Raw genomic sequence first — 25,723 nt, forward strand, 5'->3', positions numbered from 1 at the left:
CGTTTGGTTTTTCCGACTGTTTCCCGAACATGCTCGTAGCGTGAACGCGCATGCACTGCTCTTAAGATGCTCTTAAGGGGAGCTGTCCACGTTAATAGTTCTGAAATATCCTCTGATTTGACGGTGATGTCAGGTGACTGCACGTCACAGCTATAGGCCTACCATTTAAACTTCGGATCTACACATTAATTCACATCAATACGAAAATAGAAACACTTTGACATCTGTATGTAAGCATCCCAAGTAGGTTATATACCACACAGAGACATAAATAATTGTAATTATTTTAAGATTAGATTGTTGCACCATGCAATAATTTTTCGCTGTGCCACTTAAGAACACTTTTGAAGATAAGAAAGAAGTCGAGTAAGAAAGAGAGGAAATGTGTAGGCTTAGATTTTGATGCAGTAGGCTACAGACTAAACCACATGTTGCTTTCTCTGCTTTTTACCTCATAGGCCTAATAAAATATTCACTTAGCAAAGATAATGTCAAACTATTCTGGCAACGTCTCGTTTCATAACTTGATTGGATTTTTGTCCGCTTTTCATCACATTATTATGACCATTAAATGTAGGCTATTTTGCACGCTAAAATCTGATTCATCACAGGTAAACACAATAAAGAATGGGAACGTAAATTGGATTATGTATTCTAAATTGTAATTCCTCTGTATGTCCTGTTGGTGACCTCAGTGAGAAGTACTGTTAAGACGCTCTTAGCCGGTAACGAGTACTCTGGAGCACTCGTAGATCTACGAGTGTTTTCACAATGCTCTTAAGCTACGATGGTTTCGGGAAACAGTCGGCAAATCTTAAGACGTTCATAAGAGGGACTTTACGACGCTCTTAGGCTTAAGATGCTTTCGGGGAAGTGGGCCCAGAGCCAAATAAGGTACCACCTGCGAGTTTGCGTAAACTCGCAGCTTCGTTTGGATTCGCCCGTTTTATGGCGGGAGTTTCGAATTGTGAGATTTGCATAGGAAGGAGGTGTCGGTGGGGTTTTGAAGTTCTCTGTATCTCCATTTCACCCACTGAACTATCACTATTCATCTATGACAAAGTAAACTCGGTTTTGCATTCTATGACCCATTTAAGAGCGTCGTGAAAACACTCGTAGATCTACGAATGCTCCAGAGTTATCGTTACCGGCTAAGAGCGTCTTAACAGTACTTCTCACTGAGGTCACCAACAGGACATACAGAGGAATTACAACATAGAATACATAATCCAACTTACGTTCCTATTTTTTATTGTGTTTACCTGTGATGAATCACATTTTTGCGTGCAAAATAGCATGGTCATAATAATGTGATGAAAGCGGACAAAATGCAATCAACTTATGAAACGAGACGTTGCCAGAGTAGTTTGACATTGTCTTTGCTAAGTGAAGGCTATATTTTATTAGGCCTATGAGGTAAAAAGCAGAGAAGGCAACATGTTTAGTCTGTACTGCATCAAAATCTAAGCCTACACATTTCCTCACTTTCTCGACTTCTTTCTTATCTTCAAACGTGTTCTTAAGTGACACCGCGAAAAATTATTGCATGGTGCAGCAATCTAATCTTAAAATAATTACAATTATTTATGTCTGTGTGGTATATAACCTATACTTGGGATGCTTACATGCAGATGTCAATGTGTTTCTATTTTCGTATTGATGTGAATTAATGTGTAGATCCGAAGTTTAAATGGTAGGCCTATAGCTGTGACGTGCAGTCACCTGACATCACCGTCAAATTAGACGATATTTCAGAACTATTAACGTGGACAGCTCCCCTTAAGAGCATCTTAAGAGAAGTGCACGCGCGTTCACGCTACGTGCATGTTCGGGAAACAGTCGGAAAAAACAAACGAACGATCGTAAGATGAATCTTAGAAAACCCTCTTAAGAGCGTGTCTCCGTCGTTATCCCGGGGCCCACTTCCCCGATAACGACGGAGACACGCTCTTAAGAGGGTTTTCTACGATTCATCTTACGATCGTTCGTTTGGTTTTTCCGACTGTTTCCCGAACATGCTCGTAGCGTGAACACGCATGCACTGCTCTTAAAGGAGAATTCCGGTGTGATATTGACCTAAAGTGTATTGAAACATGATACCGAGTGTGAACGTATGTCTCATAGCCCATCTCGGCTTGTCCCCTGCACTCCAAAATCTGGCGCTAGTTAGCCGATGCTACCAACAGCTTTTTCAATAGTGGTGCTTAAGAAACGTGCCACTTAAGAACACGTTTGAAGATAAGTAAGAAGTCGAGTAAGAAAGAGAGGAAATGTGTAGGCTTATATTTTGATGCAGTAGGCTACAGACTAAACCACATGTTGCTTTCTCTGCTTTTTACCTCATAGGCCTAATAAAATATTCACTTAGCAAAGATAATGTCAAACTATTCTGGCAACGTCTCGTTTCATAACTTGATTGCATTTTTGTCCGCTTTTCATCACATTATTATGACCATTAAATGTACATTATTTACATTATAAATTATACAAATAAAGCTTTATTATTATTATTATTATTAAATGTAGGCTATTTTGCACGCTAAAATCTGATTCATCACAGATAACACAATAAAGAATGGGAACGTAAAATTGGATTATGTATTCTACGTTGTAATTCCTCTGTATGTCCTGTTGGTGACCTCAGTGAGAAGTACTGTTAAGACGCTCTTAGCCGGTAACGAGTACTCTGGAGCACTCGTAGATCTACGAGTGTTTTCACGATACTCTTAAGCTACGATGGTTTCGGGAAACAGTCGGCAAATCTTAAGACGTTCGTAAGAGGGACTTTACGACGCTCTTAGGCTTAAGATGCTTTCGGGGAAGTGGGCCCAGGTCAACAACATTGCTATTTTCAATAAGACATATTTAAACATGAAATTGAACCAGCCCTAACACTGTATATTTGAGTACCTGTAGTTCCATTGTTTGCCCATGATCAGGGTGGAAAATAAAAAAGAAAGATTTGCATAAGACAAGTCAAATTGGTGTTTTTAAAAATAAGGGATCATAGAGAATAAAGAAAAAATCTAAAAAAATCTTTGTTTATTTCCACAAGGTGTTTGGGTACTCTGAAAGTGAGAACCAAAATTATTTTTCAGACTTGTTAGGTCTGCTGTTCAGACCCTGAAGGGATTTCTTTTTTGTTCATTTTTGTGAGAGTATTTTTACTTATCTCAATAAGGAAAATAAATGAAGAGCCTATGTTGAGTACAAATATGTCTTTCGCCATACTGCTGCAATGCCTTAGTTTACACAGTAGAAAAAAACAGAATCATATTATCAAATCTTCATTCTGTACACAGCTAAATGATCCTACACTCTTTTTCTATCTTCATTTGTTCTCTGTGTAAATGGTGTACATACTTTATACAGATTATATGTCATGTGAGAAATATCCCCCAGTTACACTACTATGGTATACTTTAAATATACAGATAAAATGTATGACAGTACAGACTGTGAAACATTTACAATGACTAAGATGTTATTAAATACAAGTATAATTTTATTTCCATTACATTGGAAGCCAAACCGTGGCAATATTTTCCTTATGTTCATCCGTGGCAATATTTTCCTTCAGACCGAAATAAATAAGGTGGTGGCCGTTACAGTACAGGTGTCATTGATCATTGCAGCTTGTGCAGGAATGATGAGCTGCTGACTTTCTTCTGTTTGGAAAAGCAGGACTCTAGCCACGTTTTGTTCACAGCTACAGCCTGGGGGTAGTGGCGTACAAGCTCCCGCAGCTCCTGAGTGCAGACACACACAACACATCAATGTCACATTTAGGAGGAGCAATGTCCATGCAGGAGCAGCTCCAGGTCAATCTGGTCAGGGGCCAAGCGGCTAATTCCAACGTGTACCCAAGCCTTAAGAAATTACATGCTCGGTAACAAGGAGCAGGAATACATTTGATCTGATAACCTCATCATCATCATGTAAAGAGCTATTTTATTAAAATCATAGTGCAGCATTAGTCAAAACACTATTGTTGCCATACACACAAGTATTTGGTTGGCATCATGTTAGGCCCACATAGATTTACTTTGATAATGTCAGGTCTCAGATGAAAATCTGTGAGAACTGTCTGCCAACTACCCAATAAAGGCAACCTATTTTCTAAAAAGCCAAGGCTGCTTTAAGGAAGTAGGGTCATTTGTAAATGCTTCAACACACACACACACACACACATACATACACACATATATATATATATATACACACATATATATATATATATATATATATATATATATATATATATATACACACACACATTATTATTATTATTATATAATATATTATTATAAGCCTACCTGTGTGTATGCGGGATTATCCACCTCTGCCACGATATGAGTGACGTGTGAACTCATGATGTCCTCTTCGTCACCGTCATAGGTGCAATTATGGTTAAGGCAAACCAGCTCTTGTTTAACTTGTTTAAACTCAACACATTCACAATGTAAGTATGACAGACTTAAGCAATAATGTATGTATAACACATGTATGTATGTGTTGAATTTTACAACGGCATCAAACGCTATTCAGCCAATCATAATCAAGGACCAGAACATTTTAGAAATGTGAATTTGCATGTCATGCGAGTTCATGTCTGAACTGATAATGTCATTATCATCATTATAATTATTACATTATAATGACATGATAATGTCATTATTCATATGTCATTATGTCATATTCATTATCATCATCATGATTCAGGTGATGCAGAGCCCTTCATGTAAAAATCTACCTTCAATGACCTTTGCCAAAACTACATGGATTCAGATCAATAACAAAAACACCTTTCAAGGAAGTTCAACGAAACACACCTATCGTAAAAGCACCAACTACCGCCCCTTTCGTTCGAAAATTCTAAAACAATAATGGTTTTTAATACTTCAAAATAACATTTGATAAATGAACCTTACATTTTTCAGGTGTGTAAATTTGAACCAAATCTGGTTTGGTTCTTACCAGGGCTTTTACTGCCTGATTTTGTTTACCATGCTCAGAGTTTAGTTCTGGGCTGGTGGGTGCCTATTTCCGCCCTTTCACACGGCACATGAACGGTTAGACCAAGAATTCTCGTCGCCAATCAAAATTCCACTGGAGCTCCAAACGGATTTCTACACGCAGCCTTACAACACTGTTTACAGCTCTTCGAGTCACGGTAAAATGTCATTTTTGGTACATAGCTAATTTAGATACACTTATGGTGAGGGTGCTTGCGTTTTTTTAGGAATCCGCCGTCTTGGTTTGTATAGAAATGAATATTAAGTGACACATACACGTAAGAGAGCGGAAATAGGGGACGGGCAGGAATAGGTGGCGTTCCTATAAAGTGATGTAGAAAATAGTTGTTGCTAGTACCAATAAGTCCTGTTCTTACTTGTATAGTTTTACCATTTACAAATAAGCAATTACATCCAACACTCCAAGTGTGAGTGATTCAGCATACTCAGTGTTAACCACTGAGGACATTACCATCTCAAAACAAAGCACTACAGTTACCATAACCTTTTGGGAGATCAAAGTAACAAGTTATTGTTGATTTTGCAACTCGAATAATTGTAGATACGGTAATTAATTGCACTAAGCACCTGAAAGGATATGCAATGAGGTGGCGGGACAGCCTCTTCTTGTCTGATGCCGCCATGTTGTAGAAGAAGACGCGAACGCCGCTCATGAAATCAGACAGGCTGAACGTGGTCGTAGCCGTGCTGTGACCGGACCCGGCCGGCTCTACAGAACCGTCTCCCCTAGCTGCTCCCCCGGGACTCGAGGAACGCTGGGAGGCAGGCGATGCCGGAGAGTCAGGCGGAGACAGGAGTGCTGTTTGGGCTGGTGGGGAGACGCTCTGGTCGCCGGCTGGTCGATGTGCAGATGTGGACGGAGTCGAGCTGGAAGACCTGCGATAGTAGTATCTAGACAGGATTAAGGACTAATGACTACTAATACTACTTATTTAGCTCTATACTTATCCACAATTATTAACCCTTTATTCCCAAACAGACACCCGCTATTGAACCCAACACTTGAACACTTGTCTTCTCTTTGTGATATGGAGAAAAATCACTTTTTCAATCGTTGTGAGCGCTGTGCAGCAGAACTGCTTTCTTTAGCTAATATTATTCTTTTTTTGCTAATATTTTATCCAGAAATTCCGACTTTGTGTGCCTTTATGCAGCTGAAATGGATACATGGATGTTGGGACGCCCCTTGTGACCAGGTGTTTCCGAATGAGCCTCTCGGTGCCATACCAGTTGAAGGCCTTTGTTGCGTGTCCGATGCGGGGTAGGTGGACACTTGCTGGAAGAGACAATGGACACTACATACTTAACTTCAGTCTCTAATGGTAGTGAATTTAAGGCAGAGATATACTGATGAATACAGAAAGATACTTAATTTTGGCCTAAAGAAAATGCAGGCAAGTAATAAGTGATACAAAATGCTTCTTCTATACATATCTATAGATAGATAGATGGATACTGTAGATAGGCAGACATTACTGATTTTGTGAATGTGAACCCAGTTTACCTCTTTTGTCCTTGGCCACCTTGGATATCTTCCTGAGGCCCTCTTTCAGGGCACTGAGCTGGATGCCAGAGAGGTTGTTTGCCTTGTCCCGCATCTGGGCCACGATCAGCGCCAGCTGCAAGAAAAACTAATTTAAGTGGGTGTCATTGGTACAGCACCGTTGGCACTGTTACAAGATCTGAGATTCAGCTGGTGCCAGCTGAGGACATATCAGGAAGGATCGAAAGGTCCAGTGAAGAATTACTCTGGTGAGATACTGGTCCACTTTCTTGACAGCATAAGCAAATCAGGATCGATATCAACATGTTTAATTTATTTGAGTTCCATTCCTGACATCTTGGTGCCAAGACAAGACACATAATTCAACACACCATTTCATCATTCCCCTTTTCATCAGCCCCCTCCCCCCCATACACAGACAAAATACACCTTCTTAATTACTGCTTTTAATTTACTATTTTAAGTTGAGCTGGCTCTTGAGCTTAAGAGTTTCGTTACTTATAATTATTTTTCTAAGTACATGACAATAAAACTACTTGAACTTGTACTTGATTCCGTTCCATTGAGTTCCATTCCATCATATCCTTCAGTGAAACAATATAGGCTCTGATGCCTTAAAATGATGCTCACTCACATGGTCTTTCCCATCCAGTCTGGATTGCTTATCATCAATGGGGAAAAAGAGTACGTGCCCCAGCTTCAAGTCTAAAATAAGAATATTGTTAGATCAACAAGAAACTACTAGCAACTGTTTAGTACAGGTGTTTCATGAGTGGGGGCATAAACAGGGGTATGGTATGGATGTGGCACCTTTCATGTCCCCAGCCAGTTCGTATTGCTTGCGTGGCTCATCAGACCGAAGCTCCAGTGCAGTGAACAGGCCGCCTCGCCCCCATCGACCAGAGTCATCTGTAAACACGCATAAGCACGCGCACATACACACACACATGCACGCACGCACACGCGCAGACACACATACAGTACACACACGGACAGAGATCAACACAGATCAACACATGAGCAAAGAATCAGCACATAGTACATCAGCATATGCCAGGAAGAAGTTTATCATGGACATACACACAAATGTATACATAGCCCACACACCTCAACACACTGAAACGCTGAACACTGAAACAAATGCACACACACACACACACACTTACACACACTTGGGGAAAGTCAAAATAGTTGCTAATGATGCTTATACAAAATGTGCCTGTAATGTGCAGTGGGCCCTTTCTACAGGACATTTGCGTTGACAGAGAAACTACTGATTTAAAAGCCCACTGTAGCCCTGTCTTTCTTCCCCTAAACGGTGCAACTTCCCCTAAGGTGACGACTGGTGATTATGCAGCTGCATCTCTCATTGATGTCAAGTGTTCATGTCCCAGCAGGCTTTAAATCACACTGCCGCACCTCTTTGGATGATCTCATTTACGCTTGTGAAGAGACTGACAGAAAGCGAGTGGGAGAGAGAGAGCTGGGTTGAGATCGGGAAATGACCCGGATATATATCTTCATATCTCATCTTTGGGTACTTATCATTTATCTTTATCTTTTTTGCTTTGTTTTACCTCTTTACATTTTATTTTTTTTAATTTCTGTTTTATTCTATTTTATTTTATTTAACTTTATTCCATTTAACACTGTTATTGCCTAACTTTATTCATGGAGTCATGCACACTTGTCTATGTATTGTCAAGGCATATTGAACTGCCTAACTTGCTCTACCTGTAAAGCACCTTTGGGTCAACTGTTGTTTGTTTAAATGTGCTATACAAATAAAATGACTTGACCAAATAGAAATGGGGGGTTGGTAGGGCTACACATGTCAAAAGGTGTGTGTGTGCAAACAAAGGACTATTGGCTCCCAGTCTGTGTCCATGGCTGTGGTGAGAGGTGCAGTGCTGCCTACCGACGCAGTGGACTATGATGGCGTCCTCCTGGGCCACGTTAGGGTGTGTGACGTCCCCCAGCACGTAGCGGATGGCCATGTGCTCAGAGTCGGTGGAGCAGCCACTAGCAGCGTCGTCGTCTTCATCCTCCTCCTCCTCCTCTTCGCCTTCTGAGTCCAGAGCGGGCAAACATGTAGATGTATACCCGCATGATTCCCACCAGGCCATCCTACACACACACAGACACACACACACAAACAAATGCACAGACATAAACAAACGCACAAACGCATTACATTTGAACCATTTCACCACATTTTTTTTATGTTTAAGATAATTTTAGGCTATTTCCTCCTTCTCACTCCTGACTGTTTTCTGTACACTTCGGTCTTCCTCCTGCAAGTGTGGTCTGGTGTGGTGTGGTGCGGTGCGGTCTGGTGTGATGTGGTCTGGTGTGATGTGATGTGGTCTGGTATGATGTGGTGTGGTCTGGTCTGGTGTGATGTGGTGTGGTCTGGTGTGGTCTGGTGTGGTCTGGTGTGATGTGGTGTGGTGTGGTGTGGTCTGGTGTGATGTGGTGTGGTGTGGTGTGGTCTGGTGTGATGTGGTCTGGTGTTGTGTGGTGCGGTGTGATAAGGTACTGTGTGGTGTGGTGCGGTGTGGTCTGGTGTGATGTGGTCTGGTCTGGTGTTGTGTGGTGCGGGACGGTGTGGTGTGGTGTGGTCTGGTGTGATAAGGTACTGTGTGATGTGGTGTGGTGTGATGTGGTCTGGTGTGGTGTGATGTGGTGTGGTCTGGTGTGATGTGGTGTGGTGCGGTCTGGTGTGATAAGGTACTGTGTGATGTGGTGTGGTCTGGTGTGGTGTGGTGCAGTCTGGTGTGATAAGGTACTGTGTGATGTGGTGTGGTCTGGTGTGATGTGGTGTGGTCTGGTGTGGTGTGGTGTGGTGTGATAAGGTACTGTGTGATGTGGTGTGATGTGGTGTGGTGTGGTCTGCTGTGATAAGGTACTGTGTGGTGTGATGTGGTCTGGTGTGGTGTGGTCTGGTGTGATAAGGTACTGTGTGGTGTGATGTGGTCTGGTGTGGTGTGGTCTGGTGTGATAAGGTACTGTGTGGTGTGGTGTGGTCTGGTGTGGTGTGGTGTGGTGTGATAAGGTACTGTGTGATGTGGTGTGATGTGGTGTGGTGTGGTCTGCTGTGATAAGGTACTGTGTGATGTGGTGCGGTGCGGGACGGTGTGGTGCGGTTATGGCTCGTCTCACTTCTTGCGCTGCCTCTGTTCCTCCTGCCTCTTGCGGCGGTCCTCCATCAGCTTGGCCCTCTTGGCGGTGGCCTCCTGCCTCCGCTGCCTCCGCTCCTCCAGTTCGGCTGTGCTCAGGGGCCGCTTCAGCTTCAGGGGGCTCCGCAGGGGCCCCGCAAGAGACGCCTGCGGCAGACCACACACACACACATGTAACTCACATGCATGCACGCAAACAATACACACACATAAACATAATCAACGCCCATACAAACAAGAAATAAACATACACATATGCACATATACAAAGAGATAAGCATTTTTGCACAACCTAGGCATGTATACAGACATAGACACACACACACACGCCATGCACAACAGATTTCATGTGGGTTATCCAAACAAAACACTTGCACACCTAAATGACACTTTAAGGCACTGAACGAAGCTTAAAATGAAGGACAACCCGATGGTTTGTGCAGTATAGCGGTGTGTGTGACGAGATCTCGCGATACTACAAGGTCACAATATTTCTCAAGGTAAAAATCTTTCTCGTGGAGTATCTAGCTGTAGCCAGCATGACTGACAAGTCAGACGAAATTAGTGTAGAAGGTGCCCCAGCCGCTTTTACAAGTTGGTTGGTTGTCAGACAGGAGGTGTAGTTTTGTTCAGCAGTGTTACAGCCTCTGGAAAGAAGCTGTACCTGAGCCTGCTGTATTGCCTGCCAGATGGAAGTAGGGTGAAAAGACCATGGTTTGGGTGGCTGGCATCCTTGACAATGGATTTGGCTTTGTTTGTACAGCGTTTATGTGTTGTGGATGGAGGGGAGTTGGGAGCCAATAGTCCTTTGGGCAAATTCCCTCTACACACAATAGGACAGCGCTATGATAGATAGATAGATACTTTATTGATCCCCAAGGAGAAATTCAAGAATGAGTCCCATGCGTTTTCCCACCAGCGGAGCTAGTTGGCTAGTTCAAACTTTTGCCAACTTAAAAAAAGCTTAACTCGTGTCACGCTGTTCGCCAACAGCAAAATCCATCTCTTTTGATTTCAAGTAGCCTAGCAGGGAATTCAAGCCAAACCGTTGCAACTTTGCCAACTTTGCAATCATTATGTTAATCCCGCCTAACGTCTCTACACACAATGTGTGTTATTGATGTGTGCAAGAAGGGTTCTCACCCATTTTCAAAACCTTTCCATGACTTTTCAATGACCCTGGGAACCCTGTGTGTGTGTGTGTGTGTGTGTGTGTGTGTGTGTGTGTATGTTTGAGTCCTTACTCCAATGTTACCGCGCAACGCTCTTCCCTCGCTGCCAGCCTCCTGCAGCTGGTCTAGTTGTTCCTGCAGCAGCGAGCTGAAGGCCTCCTGGTCCTCTGCGCTGGGGTCCCGCGAGTAGTCCTTCCCCTCAAAGTAGTACATGTGGTCTGGAGGACAGAGGACAACCATTACACGACCAGACAAAAGACTCCCCGAAATAGCTTCACAGTCACTTGTTCACTGTGTGTTTGGAGGGGATTGTTTCATAGTTGAAAAGCTCGACTCAAGCATGTACAATCAATTAAACAGTCATTAATAGCGGACAGGTGGAAGACAGTTGTTGCCAGCAGTTCAAATGTATGTATATGATATGTATGTGTATGATAACTGCCAAAACTGGATGTAAAGCTACTGGTATGTCAAGCTACAATTCCTGTCTTTAAGGCTACGTTTACACCATCAGTTAAATGTGACACAGATCGGATGTGCTCTACGACAATCTAAAATGGAAAAATATGCATTCGGATGTTTTGAGATCAGATACAGGCCTCATTCATATGTGGAAATTATTCAGATATGAATCTGATATATGCCAATGTGACTGCAGTCTAAATAGGCAGATTGGATATCCCGTCCTTCTCAACTTGCGTAAACAACTAGCCACTAAAATACCCTAATGCAAGCAAATTTCGTGCATTTACAGTGCTGTCTGTCTATCTGATATGGGCCACTTTCAAATGTAGATATAGGCAGAAAATCGGAAACGTACATCAAGGCCTGCAAGTGTAAACGCAGGCTAAGTGACAGTCTCCAATAATACAAGAGATCAAGGAGTCTACAAGTCAGACAGATCTTACTCTGGCCATCCGTGTCTGATTCTGTGTCTTCGTCCTCTGTTGAGGGGACGGGATCGTCCTCTGTGAGCCACTGGCCGTCGCGAGACTGACCTAGGATCAGTCCCAGTTCCACGTCCTGAACCGAGCTCTCGTCCGACGCTAGAAGCTTATCCACCCCAAACTTCAGGATGTCACTCAGCTGCAGCCTCAAGTGAGGAAAGAAAGAGGGAATGAGTCATCCAGGAAGAGAAAAATTTGATTGAAACTGGCTCTTAAATTCCAATTCAATTTTTTAATTTCACTTGCATTTCAATTGAGGTAGCAAACAGGAAGAAGAATTGCAATTCGAATTTTACACAATCCTGCTGTATTCACACACCCACAAGGCGCGCACACACACACACACACACACACACACACACACACATACATGCACACACACACACACACACACACACACACACACACACACACACACACACACACACCTGAAGTCCATTGGCAGCAGACTGGGCCTGGTCGAGCAGTGAGAAGCGTCCGCCCTCGATGACCGTGTTGGTGAGCTGCAGCTTGCTGATTGCGCGCCTGTAGATGATCTCCTCCACCGTGTCCCGGCCCACCAGCCGGATCACCTTCACCGTCCTAGACCGCAGAATAACCAAATAGGATGCCATACCAAACTAAATGGACATCCATCTACAGTAAGTGGTTCTTTTAACAGGGTAACTTTTTATCAATGTTTGTTGTTGATATTGTTAATGCTGTTAGTCTGTTGTCTTGATTTTTACATTTCTTTGTTTTTCCTTCACAACAAAAAATTACCTTACTTACACAGTCACAACTGCAATTAACAAGAACCAACTACTATACTGTAACTTTTGGGCCAAGCCTTAAGTGAGCTTTATAACGATTAAGAATTTGACAATTTTACTGAGGCCATATGAGACAGTTTGTGTGTGTATGAAAGTGTGTGCGAACCTTGTCTGGCCAATGCGGTGGGCTCGAGCTGCAGCCTGGAGGTCATTCTGTGGGTTGAAGTCACTGTCAACGAATATGACAGTATCCGCCGCTGTGAGGTTCATGCCCACGCCACCTGTGGCACAAAGAGAACGAGATAGAGAGAGGGCCTTCAATACACAGCCTGTTTCCAATACCCAGCCCTGATAGCTGACGTGTAATGGAGCAAGTCAGGCTCCAGGCATTACTATGTCAATAAACAGGGTTCCCACACCTTGGTTAAGATCAAATTCAAGGACCTTTCAAGGACTTTCCAGGCCCAATATCCTCAAATTGAAGGACCTAATATGTCGATAAATTTCAAGTGCGAGCATGGTTAAATCATGTTACGTCAACAGACCAAGGATACCTTGTCGCAATTTTATTTTATTTTTGGACATCTGACAGATGTGGTAGGCCTATTCTATATTTCATGTTTGTGTTCTACATAAAACTGAGCTGAAATAAACGTCTAGTTTTTTCTAAACAAGTTAAACTCGTTACCATAAACCTGCTGGTTTATTTTAGCCTGGCTAACGTCAGACCTCATCTCAGTCGGACACACATTGAACAACACAAGCGAGTCAGTCAATGAGAGACAGGTATGGCGAGCCCAAATAATCCAAAAGTAATCAAAGTAAATCGAAGTATAGCCATTACTTTCCCCTCCAAGAAATTAAAGGAACAAATGTAATCATGAAATGTACATTATGCCCTGGGGAAAACTTGTTGATGTGTTTGGAATTAAAACGTACTAGTGGTGTCTGGTAATACTGTTGGAGGTCCTGTATGAGGGACCCACAGGATAGGTTGACCCCAGAGATGGGTGAAGCATGTGTGTAGGTCACCCTGGGATGGGAGAAATATGGCTGGTGGTTGCACAAGGAACGCCAGTGTGCGTGAAGTGCATGGGCAAGCTTCCCAAAGGGGAGGGCAGTGTGACGGAGTACCGTCACTATACTTGAGTATGCGCTCTGACTGCCATACCAATGGGCCTGGCTCTTTGGCGTTGCGGTCAAGCTGCAGGGTTAGTACCCCAGAGACCCAGGTTCAAGACCGGGTGGGGTCTTGAACCTGGGTCTCCAGCGTAGTGACCCCACCCGGTCTTGAACCTGGGTCTCCGGGGTACTAACCCTGCAGCTTGACCGTCACAAAGAAATAATTTTGAAAGTAGAGAATAAACGTGATGTTAATTCCTCTGTGTTGCAGTTAAGCCGTGAGTTTTGATGAGACTTTACATCAAGTTTGAAAGCTGCTGAAAAATCAGTGGCTGTAGAGGGTTTTATTGTGCGACAACAGTGTGTTTAAGTGCGCAGTTTAGTACATGGTAGTGTAAACTCAAACAAAATGGGCATATGATCAGAGAAAATAGCATGGCATATATCGAGGTTATAGACAGGAATACCACATGACCGTACCAGATCTAGTGTATGGCCCTGTAAATGTGTAGGGCGGGCCCGTCACAGATTGTATCAGATTAAAAGAATCAATGACATTTACAAAATCTTTAACCATCAGCTTAGCCTGGCAGCAAATATGGATATTAAAGTTCCCGACAATATGTACCCAGTCATATTTTGCCATTATTTCAGCCAGAAAATCCGTAAAATCATTAATGAAGTCCTTGTTGTATTTAGGAGGTTGGTAGATTACCGTAAACAGCAGTAGGTGAGCCCGTTTAAACACAAACATATTCAGTTCGAAACTGAAATAAATCATCGGTGGTAATTGTCTACAGTTGTATCTATTTAGGTTATGGTGGTAAAAAAGGCATTCAGAATAAATGCCTTATTAGCTAGGGATCTAGCATTGACAAGTGCTACTTTGATGGGAATCCTGGCTGCGCTGTCGACTTGTGGATGTTCGAGAGCGGTACACAATATAACCTGCACATTCATACACTACGAATGCACACACACGCTTTCATGAACACACACATAAAGATACATGCACACACATGCAGGCACACACACACATACACACATACAGTACACACACACTATGCATGCACACACACACGCACTCATGAACACACGCAAACACACAAAGATACATGCACACACATGCAGGCACACACAAACAAACACACTCACACACACACACACACACACACACACACGCAGAGACACAAACGCACACACACAAGCACAGACACACACACACACCCACACACATGCATGCACACACACCCACGCATGAACACACACACACACACACACACACACACACACATAAAACACACACACACATGCAGGCAAGCAGACACATGCAGACACATGCACACACACACACCATTAACCCCCCCCCACACACACACACACTCACAAGCAAAAACACACACACAGAGGAGCACACGTATACACAAAAGCAAACGCACACATGCACACACTCATTTACATTCACAAAAATGGCAAGAGTAGGGAATGGAGTAGGAGATGGAGACAAATTGACAAGCGTGATTTATTTTGGTCGAGAGAATGTGCAGGACTGAGTGGCTGTCATATTTTGTACCGCTTGGCGTTACATCTAGTTTTTGCTGTATTAGGTATTAGGCTACAGTGTGCAATTTTGTTGAAATTGTGGTTGGTAGTGTGCCGCGGGATTTTTTTTAAATAAAAAAAAAAATAATGTACCGTGGCTCAAAAAAGGTTGAAACAGGTGTAAATGGACCTCCAATTTGTATATCGAGAGGTACAAATATATATTCATGATCACTAATATTGTATGTGATATCACAACACACACACACACAATTACTGTACTCAACGACTGAGATTTGTCCTATGATCTATCTCTAAATCTTAACTCCATGCCCTCCCTGGGAGCCCACCTGACCCCACAGTTTGGGAACCCCAGATCTAAAGCACACAGTCGTTCAGAGTCACAGTCACATTGACTTATTTGTGGCGACCCACCACAATATCAACATTGACCACCATACAATGATTTTCCAGGTTGTACTAAATTGTGCTTAAATCTGGTTAGCATCCACGCTGTGCTAATTTGTTAAAAACTGTTGACATGGTAATGGAATTCAATTATGTTGGAAACACTGATTAGGGTGTTCCGTGTTACTACAAGGAGACCCACCGGCCTTGGTGCTGAGGAGGAAGACAAACACATCCTTGGTGCTGAAGTTCTTGATGGCCAGGTTACGTTCCTCACCGCGCACAGAACCATCGAGACGCTCATAGCTGTAACCTGCAAGCACAGCAAAGTTAGCAGCACAAAACTGTCAGAGATTTCTTGAACACATGTGGGGCACGCATACACACACATACAGGAAACAGGAGCACACACCACAGATTGTGCAGTGTGTGTGTGTGTGTGCGCAAGGGAAAGAGCGGTGCTCAATGGGTGAAAGGAGTCATCGAGGTCAAACTCACCCCACAAAGACCACAAGCTTTATAAACAGGAAAGATCTCAGACTTCAGCTACACATGCAAAATGACTACAGCAACACCACTTCAACATGATTCATATGAGAACATGCTCATCAGTTCTTATCCTAAACTCACATAATAAACATAATCAGGTACGTTAGTGTGTCAGTTGGAATAGTATCCCATGGCATAGCAGCATCTGGCTTCACACACAGTATAGCCATATAATGTATAATCATATCATGTATCATTTCTTATTATATATGATATATGGTTATGGTTTGTACGTTTTATGTTTTTTGTTGAATGAAAACTCATCATTGTCACTGTTGACTTTTGATATTGTTATGGATATTGTTGCTATTATTACTTTTACTATTATGCTTAATGTAGATCTTTCAACTTTACCTGAAACTATTATTATTAACTCACGTAGTGTTCATATACTCTAAGTCACTTTGGACAAAAGTGTCTGCCAAGTACCATAACCATATCCATCACCATAATGGTAAAGTGCATTAATGTTTGTAATGTTCTTTCATTGGCTCTGTACCTGTACTCTGCTAAATTACAATAAAATTGAATCTAATCTAATTGAATCTATTCTCCATGGGTGGCATAAGATCACGGTTGACTGTGAAAAGAAAGAATTTTCAAATCACAGTCTGTTTCTGAGCATATCAACTCAGAGTCTGTGGCCAAGGCCAATCATTTCATAGGAAAAATTATAGATTTTGATTTGCCAGTTCGGGGATGAATGATTGAAAGCATAATGATACATTGGTACATCAGCGGTTCTCTGTACCTCTATATTCCAAGTAGTCCTGTAGTATGTCCAGCATCCTAGTCATCTGAGAAAACAGCAGAACACGATGGCCCCTTGTTGTATACAAGCACATGCAGACACAGACAAAGATACGCACACACGCACACACAAACACACACACACAAACACACACAAACGCACACACACGCACACACGCACACACAAGCACACACACAATTTCAAAGGCTGAGTTTTTGGCAGATCACATTTATGAAAAGGTTTACCACAAAATATTTTTTCTATTCAAAAATCAAATCATGCAATAATAAAATAATAAATGCCATCCTTGTATTGTTAATATAAATTGTTCATTAATGAAGTGGCTATGACTCACTCTTTGCACAGATATGCTAAAATACTGTCCAGTAGAAACAGTTTGCCACTGGCCTCCACCAAATGTTCACCCATTTCAAAGGGCTCTGGCTCAACACCTAATACAAAGAATGGCACAGAGAGACAGAGAGACAGACAGAAACATCATTTGAAAATCATGGGGAAAACACTACCCTGAGTCGGCTTCTTCTTTAAACAGAACCGTTTGTTTCCTTTGCGTGCTATAAAGGCATGACTATTGCCTATAGTGGGCGATATGCGGGATAACGGCCTTCGCCCTGTCCTGATATACGGAATTATTGAACTTGGCGAAAGGAAACTCTTTCTTTGCCCCCGCCTTGTCCATTAATTCTGTATATCGGGACACCTCGGCGGCCATTATCCCTTACAGTACATAGAACATATTCATTTGACAATAACCAGTAACATGATACAATGCTAAAAACTGTATGAAGCACCCCTACAGTTCCAACAGCCATCTATGCAAACCCTCCCCAATTTGTGGTAGAAATTCAAAACACAATAGTAAACAAGAGCTAATAGTGGGGGCATGGTGGATCAGTGGTAACGTCAATGCCTGAAAATCAGTTGGCCCAGGTTTCGATTCCCGAACCAACCGTTGCGAGTCAATGTCACTTTGGATGAAAGTATCAGAAAGTTGAAAGTTGGTGTGGCTAAATACCACACCAACTTTGAGACAAATAACTGATATCTCAGGTCGACATTTTATTGTGAGGGTCTCACCATCAAACAGGTAAGGGTGGTCCACACACTTCCTGAGCTGCATGAGGATGTTCAGCAGCCTGGTCTTACCGGCCTGCTCTGCCCCAAAGGCATCTGAGGTCAGAGAAGGACAGTCAAATCAGGAAAAGGCACAACCCCACCATCTCCACCCACCCACAAACACCCACACCCATTTTTTATTTATTTATTTTTATTTAGTTTATTTATTATTCATTTAGTCTTATTTCCTCTTTGATCTATTTTATTATTTTATTGTATTAATTACTATTATTATTACTGTTAATCTTTTCTTTTTCTTGAAACTTGAACTTGAACACAAAACAGACACTTGACTGCACGGTTAAGCCCCTGGCATGAACCTGCGAAGTTGCTGCACCTCGGCCTGGGAGGTGGACTTTGCTAGCAAGTTGTTTAAAACCCTAAGATGTGCCACTACTAGCACATCTCTTAAGGTGTGGAAAGTGAGGTTTATTCACCTCACCACTACTATACCATCACAGTTGATTACAGTCACACAGTTACCCACATTAACCTCCCCCAACACACACACACACACACACACACACAAAGCACCATGTAGTCACACATAAAAATACCTACAGTACTACATTCATTCCTATTCACACACACACACACACACACACACACACACACACACACACACACACACACACACACACACGTGCATTCCACAGACACCCACATAGGAAGAGAGCAATAGGAAAGTGGGTAACTGCCTCTCACCCAGGTCCTTCATCAAGATGGCCTTGTAGTATTTCTTCTGCAGGGCGGACATGCCATGGAACACCACCAGCTCGGTCTTCTTGGGCAGCTCGGCCGCCACCTCGGCCTTGACCCTCCGCAGCAGGAAAGGCTCCAGGATGCGGTGGAGCTCGGGCGCTGTGGACCATAGAGAGGTTCCAGTTAAGCCATCTATGCTTAACTTTAAATAAGGATACGGATGGAGCCTTCTGTCTGCACTCTGCATTCATTTCTTCCATCTTTTACACATTTTCTGACAGCTAATAGATATGAACGAAATGGATCACACGTACAAAAGGGAGCATAAATGGAATAACATGAAAGAAGGAAACATTCTGGTTCATTTCACTAATTTCATTCTTCAGAGTGAAGATTCCTATGTTTCGACAGAGAATATGATAACGGCGGAAACATCTGTCTGAAATTTCCTCTCGAAATAATGTCAATTTAATACTAGCCAATCTGATACTCTACCCAGGGCCGAGTCTGTCTGGATGTCTGCATAGGTGCTGACAAAGTCGTCTGCGTCGTCGGCAGGAAACAGGCTGGGCTGGATGAAGCTGAGCAGGGAGTAGACCTCCTTCAGGTTGTTCTGGATGGGCGTGCCCGTCAGCAGGACTCTAAAGCTCACGGAGAACTGGACAGGGAACAAGGGGACAAGGGGAGGACAGAAGTGCAGGGCTTAGAGCACGGAAAAACTTCTGTGTCTGAAGTTATCAGAAACTTCATTCAAAGTCATTAGAATATCCGTATATCTATATACTGTAAATAATTATTTATTTGTAAATCTTGAATGTCTTGGCCCACGCTTGAAAGAACTTCTTTATGAAACTTAACTTTGGATGTGTGAAAACAGAGGACTGTTTCATATATAAATGAATATAAAGCGATCAGTTTTCTGATCCAGCAAGAATGAACCGTCTCCTTATGGGGAGAGTGACACTAAGAAACATAATTCACTCAAGAATATCTGGAAAGAATATCTGGAATAAAGGAGATTTTTCAGAATTTCAGAGTAGTGTTCAACACATCACATATCAAATTACCAGTGTTACGAAATTTAATTTTGCAGATTCAAAAATGTATTTTTGCAGATTCAGACATACTTGTGTCAAGGAAGAAAAATGGAGAGGGAATAAAAAACAGGCTGAGGGGAAATGAGCATGACTATGATGGGAGAGGAAGACTGTAGGCACCTGGTTTAGTGTCTGGTGTAACAAAGAGTTCTGGTTCTTAAGCCTGTGGGCCTCATCCACCACCAAGATCTTCCACTTCCACCTAGAGGAACACAAGCATGCCTGGTGATCATGTGCACATACAACATTTGAATGTTTCATCACTGTGTTCAGTCCCAGTGGAACTGTGAATTATCTCTAGTCGTATGCTTTATATACAAAAACAAACCACAGGCTTACCTTTTTAAAAACGAAGAATCTTTAAGACACATCTGTGAAATAACAGGAAAATACTGTAAACCAATTCAGTCTTCAAATACAGGTCTAACATATTGTATATCTACATGTATACAAACAACTTTCATACAAAAAACATCAGTTCATTTTCCCCTCTGTATGTCCATGTTATTGCAAAACACTGCATTTCCTCTACCAATGGGGTTCTTGTATTACTTTGTTTTATAGACTTGGCATGGTACAGATGAACTACCCTTCATCAAGGAAAGAAACCAACAGCACTGAGGCCTGTGGGGACTAGCGAGAGGGTCAGATGTTCACTGAAAACGCATGCAACTACGTAAACTCTCACACTCACCTCATAGGTAGTGAGTAAGACGTGAAAGTGTCCGTTGTCCAGCAGCTCCGTCTGAAGCTCTGCCCTCTTCTCCTTGTCTCCAGTGTAACACACCACAGACAGGCCAGGGGAGAAGCTACGAGACACAAACACGTGTTTATGTTTGGCAAACGCTTCTGTCCAAAGCGACAGCATATGAACACATTAGTTGAAAATAATAGCTTCAAATCAAGGCAAGACCAGAAACTTTAGTAACCAAAACCATAACCATAACCATAATTAAACACATCTTCGGGAAAGTCTCAGGTCATAAAGAGGACAGTAACCATCAAGGGAAGGGGTCAAGATAAAGACATCTCATGATGAATATGGACAAGGATGATGCCTCACTGAGAATAGGTCAAAGTCTCCCCCTAGTGGAGTGCTGATGTTCAGTAAGCCACTTATGATGGAAATGGACGTGAAAAACCATCAATTTATATACAGTATTCAGATGTGATTTCTTGGCCAACAGTGTGTACAAGCATTTGAAATATCACCCACTGCTTATCACATGCTTTACATGAACTGTGACACATGATATGTTTCAAAACAAAAACTCCTTCCTAAAATCCTGTGACATCATTTCCTCCTGAACTACTCCCATCATCCTCCTACATAAAAATATGAACAACATTCATGCAGGACATAGAAGTGAGAAAGGGAAGTGACAGAGCTATGTAGTAATAATGAGAAACAGTCGCCCATCCACCCACTTCAGACTTCATGGGAAGACAGTCTCCCTAAAGTAAGGCTGATCACATTAAAGGGACTGTGTGCCTCATGCTGTGAGCTGACACTTGCACATATTGTGCAAATGCAATTGCAAATTGTGCATAAAAGTGTCCTTTTTCATTTCTGTAGTACTGGCCTATTAACTAAGGATTGCAAGTCTGTTGTAAATCTAACAAAGAAAAGTCCAAACAAAACAATGAGATGAAAATGATTAAAACACAAAGAGATTGATTCTTCTTCCCATAATATAACTTTACAAATCATGGGAAAGTTCAGAGAAGATATACATGTATCCTAACAGTAGTATAATCATAAAAGATCCAGCAGGTCGTAGACCAAAGATCTCTGGGGATGGCTCTCTTAAAGGTGCAGTCAGCGATCCACGTGATTTCAAGCCCATAACATTTTTTGTCACGTTCAGCAATCATCTCCTCAAGATCCGCTAGTTGCCCACTCGTGAGTACACTGTAAAAGAAACGGTCTCAATCTGTCCCCCAAATAAAAACAAAACCCTGTGTGGAGTTTCTATGGAAATACTGAAGGGAGGAGTATCTCCCTGGTGTGTTTCGTTTGGTCCTTGGTTAAAATATAAGGTACGCTGTTTTGGACAAAAGCGTCTCATAATAATTTTAAATTTAAACATAAACATGAACAAAATGTGACTTCCTGTGCAATCGCTGACTAGCCTAGAAATCTAGACGCGCCCCTAGCGTTGGCAAAGTTGGCAAACGTTTGAACTGGCCAACTAGCTCCGCTGGTTGGAAACGCATGGGACTCATAACGCTGCCACTGTCCTATTGCATGCAGAGGGAATTTGAAAGACAACTGATTATCCCGCCCCTCGGACTGAGCACTGCGAACGGTGAGTGCCCAGACCCTGCATTTTAATGTGGGTCTGGCTCGTCAGGCTAATCGCTGACTGCATCAACACACAATGCATTTTTTTATCTTAAAATAAAGGCTTCAAACTCATTTTGATGCAACAATGACTTATAATAAGGAGAATAAAGTCTCTGACATTGATAATGCATGCCGAAATATGCCGTTGAATATTCACCCCAAGGGGCATAAATATACATTCTTCCATGGTGTAGCCCAGGGCAACATACAGTATGTTCAGCTTTCCTACCGTTGCATCTCCTGTCTCCAGTTCTCTAACACAGACAGCGGGCTCAGCACCAGAAAAGGCCCTGCCTTCCCCAAAGCTCCTTTGGTGTAGACCAGCAGGGATATCGTCTGAAAGAGGCAGACAGAAACAATCAAAGACAACTGAACAGTCTGGTTAAAGATAGGTTGCTTAGAATGTATTTCTAGCTAATTCAATTCTAGGCTAGTCATCCATTCAGTGATGTAGCATACTTACACATCAAGAACGATCAGTAAAATCCTTATTGATCATAACACATTGATTGGATGCTATAATACATGTATATAGCCTATGTAAAGGAATGCAAATCTATTGTATCCAATAAAATAGGATATTTCGGCAAAAACATCACTGGTGTGTTCCATTGTAACATAGAGACATATGTAGCTGGATGATAACTAACCTGACATGTCTTCCCAAGGCCCATCTCATCTCCTAAGATACAACCTTCCTGATGTTTCAGGCACTGTGTCAGCCACCTCACTCCATCCAACTGATAAGACCTAAGCTGAATGCCTGTGAAATACAATCACACAAGATCACCAGGGAACCACTGAACTATTTTGCAATATTGAAAGTCAATTTGTTAACAGAAACAGACAACATTTGTAGTAATTTGCTCTCATTTGTAAAGAGCATTTAAAATGTTCTAATGAATAATTCAAGAGTGTGGGAGGCTTAAATCAGTCATCTTTTTGGTACTTGATACTCAAACACTTTTCAACAGAATGCAAACAATGAAATGACTTTCAAGAAAGCAATCAGAATGTCTGCAAAACTGATGTTTTGGGAAAACAAGTCTAACCCAAAATAGTTATAGGATGGAAAAGAAGAGACTTAACAGTATAGATTAAGTTGGTGTTTTGATTGATTACCCTTATGTGTAAACGTTATAGTCAACTGCACGCAATCGCACGCACTGACATAGTAGAGAGTTGCTTATTATACCGGTAATAACATTAGCCTACCATTAATAATAGTCTGGGGCATGTTGTGACATGCTCAGAACAACACACCCATAACTTTACTGATCCAAGTTACTAGGGTCCTTTGTAGGAAAACTGTGAGCTGGCTATTCACAAAGCCTAAATGACTTCCAATACATTTCTACAGTAGTGTGTCTAGTGTAACATATTTAGAGGCTTTTTGAGTGAACAAATATGACTTCAAGCTGTTGATACGGAGCTAGATAATTAACGTTAGCCAGCCAGCTAGCTAGCCACCTTTAAACTGTCGTCCAGTTATCACCACGCACCTGTCAATCCCCAGCGTTTTAAATCATTTTCATCCAGATCTGACAGGACTTTCTCTGGAATCTTAGACGCTCTTCGAACAAAAGTGGACATGGTTTGTCCAGTTCATGTAAACAACACTTCAGTGAAAGTTGAGTCACAAATCAATACAGGGAAGCGCGCCACTTTGACGTAGATATCACAACTTCCTTGAAGAGGCGGGAGTTTGGGTTCAAGCTATGTTACTATTGGACGGTAGGCGCCTATTGCACTGAGCGTCATAGCCTTAAGACCACAGCAGCAGAAAAAATCAATGTGACATAGGCCTAGGCCTTGTAATCTCCGCTCTAACTTCGGATAGGCTAGGTTTTACTACCGTAAATGTAGACAAATAAGATGACGGGGACATGCAGTCATTATATTACTATTGCTTAGTTCATAACAGAGCCATTTTTGTTTTGGCTCAAAAAGCCTCCATTTGTCTAAATTGGCAATCAAATAGTCAATATCCCCATAGGCCATATGATGTCAGTGCATTTTAGGCTAATTTTTTAGTTTTTAGGCTTTTCAATGAAATCCCCAAGGAGTGAACGACCAAGGAATTCACATAGACAGTAAAAGAAAGGGAATTCATGACACAGATTAGGCTACATACCTGTCAACACTCCCGTTTTCCCTGGGTTCTACCATATTTCAAGATCATCTCCCAGCACCCTCCCGTTTTGTTATTTCTCCCGGAAAACTCCCGTAATTTGCATGGCCATCAAACTTAATTTTAAAATCATTGATCCATTCATTTTTTCTATTAGTCTGACATCTCCCAGGTTGTCCAGATTGTGTATGAAATACACCCTACACATACACGATCACTTAGTTTCAATTCAACCGTTTTGTCATAGGCTAAAACCAGGCAACCCAAAACCCAAATATAGCGGGTGCCGACTGCGCAGCTTGAGTCTCGTCGTAAGCAAGCGGGCTAGTTGAATGGCCTACTCCAGCTGTTGTGAAATTGTTGGGAATTTAATTGATTAACACATCACATAAACTGTTATTGAGTGTTGTTGATACACTGAACTTGTGCCCTCTGAACCAAATCTGACAGCAAGCAGCTTTGGAGTTTTGGAAGTAGGACTAGGCTGCAGGCAGGCAGCTGGTGGATACATAACAGGCATGTGTAGGTGCGCAAGGTCTCCCATAAGGTAAAAGCAACGATGCAGTGTTGAAACACGTGTATGAAACGTCAATTCAATTTCAATTCATTGTGCTTATATAGCGCCAAAACAATTACACATGTATCATGGCGCTTTACAGAATGTAGGCAATCAGAGAAAAAGAAAAGAGGGAGAAAAGAAAAGGAAGAAAGATAGAAGGAAGGCCCATGATGGGTAAAAACTCCCTAGAATTGGAGATACATATAGGAAGAAACCTCGAGTAGATCCACGACTCAAGGGCCTGACCCATCTGCCTAGGGTCAATACTGACAGTAAGGTCTGTAAACAATGACAAATGCATGACAGTCAGGTGTGGAGAATAGGACATGGTGTTTAAAGCACCTGAGGTGAAAGTTACAAAAGGTGGGATGATTACGTATGCGGTATGATAAAGCATAATCATGATTTAGTGAGAAAGTGCAATAGTCCGGCGTCGGAATTGTCCAAGAAAGTTGTGAGGGGGCAGGTGGTGGGTCAGCAGACAGGCCAGAATCCGGGCAGAGTTGTCATAGGCAGGTGATGGGGCTGTACGGGCCAGGAATCCGGGTAAGGGGACAGTAATACAGCAGTCAAGGATGGGACTTCAGGTGGGATGGGTAAGAGGAGGGCCAGGCACACGGATGGTTGATGACTGGTGATGATATACCTCACAAGTGAGGTACAGTAAGGGAGAAGAAAGAAATGTCGAATGGGTTAGTATTACTTGAAATCAATGTGGTTAATGTCAAGAAGTGATCAGTGGTGCTATATATTGTTACAGTAAATCATAGTGGGAATGGGCAAGAGAG

At 42.2% G+C, this 25,723-nt stretch overlaps 1 protein-coding gene across 2 annotated transcripts; it reads right to left on the reverse strand.

Moving 5' to 3' along the window:
• Nucleotides 1–3,484: 3,484 nt before the first annotated feature.
• chd1l (chromodomain helicase DNA binding protein 1-like) lies at nucleotides 3,485–23,929 on the reverse strand. 2 transcript variants are annotated; one of them, XM_042056301.1, is made up of 25 exons: nucleotides 23,748–23,929; nucleotides 22,896–23,008; nucleotides 22,475–22,581; nucleotides 20,593–20,707; nucleotides 20,238–20,269; nucleotides 20,019–20,100; nucleotides 19,297–19,459; nucleotides 18,805–18,960; nucleotides 18,061–18,153; nucleotides 17,318–17,414; nucleotides 16,963–17,036; nucleotides 15,865–15,975; nucleotides 12,757–12,871; nucleotides 12,267–12,420; nucleotides 11,800–11,977; nucleotides 10,964–11,109; nucleotides 9,703–9,866; nucleotides 8,459–8,667; nucleotides 7,351–7,449; nucleotides 7,175–7,245; nucleotides 6,541–6,655; nucleotides 6,204–6,312; nucleotides 5,616–5,927; nucleotides 4,317–4,398; nucleotides 3,485–3,749 (listed from the first exon to the last, which is right to left on the reverse strand). In XM_042056301.1, exons 1-25 carry the CDS (start codon nucleotides 23,836–23,838, stop codon nucleotides 3,627–3,629), a joined length of 3,111 nt encoding a protein of 1,036 aa, XP_041912235.1. In that variant the 5' UTR covers nucleotides 23,839–23,929; the 3' UTR covers nucleotides 3,485–3,626. The 2 variants fall into 2 exon arrangements, with proteins under 2 accessions (XP_041912235.1, XP_041912236.1); XM_042056302.1 differs by lacking the exon at nucleotides 4,317–4,398 and having other exon boundaries at nucleotides 5,604–5,927.
• Between the last annotated feature and the right edge of the window lie 1,794 nt (nucleotides 23,930–25,723).

The sequence above is a fragment of the Alosa sapidissima genome, chromosome 12 (genome assembly GCF_018492685.1).
Source record: "Alosa sapidissima isolate fAloSap1 chromosome 12, fAloSap1.pri, whole genome shotgun sequence".
Taxonomy (NCBI): Eukaryota; Metazoa; Chordata; class Actinopteri; order Clupeiformes; family Clupeidae; genus Alosa; species Alosa sapidissima.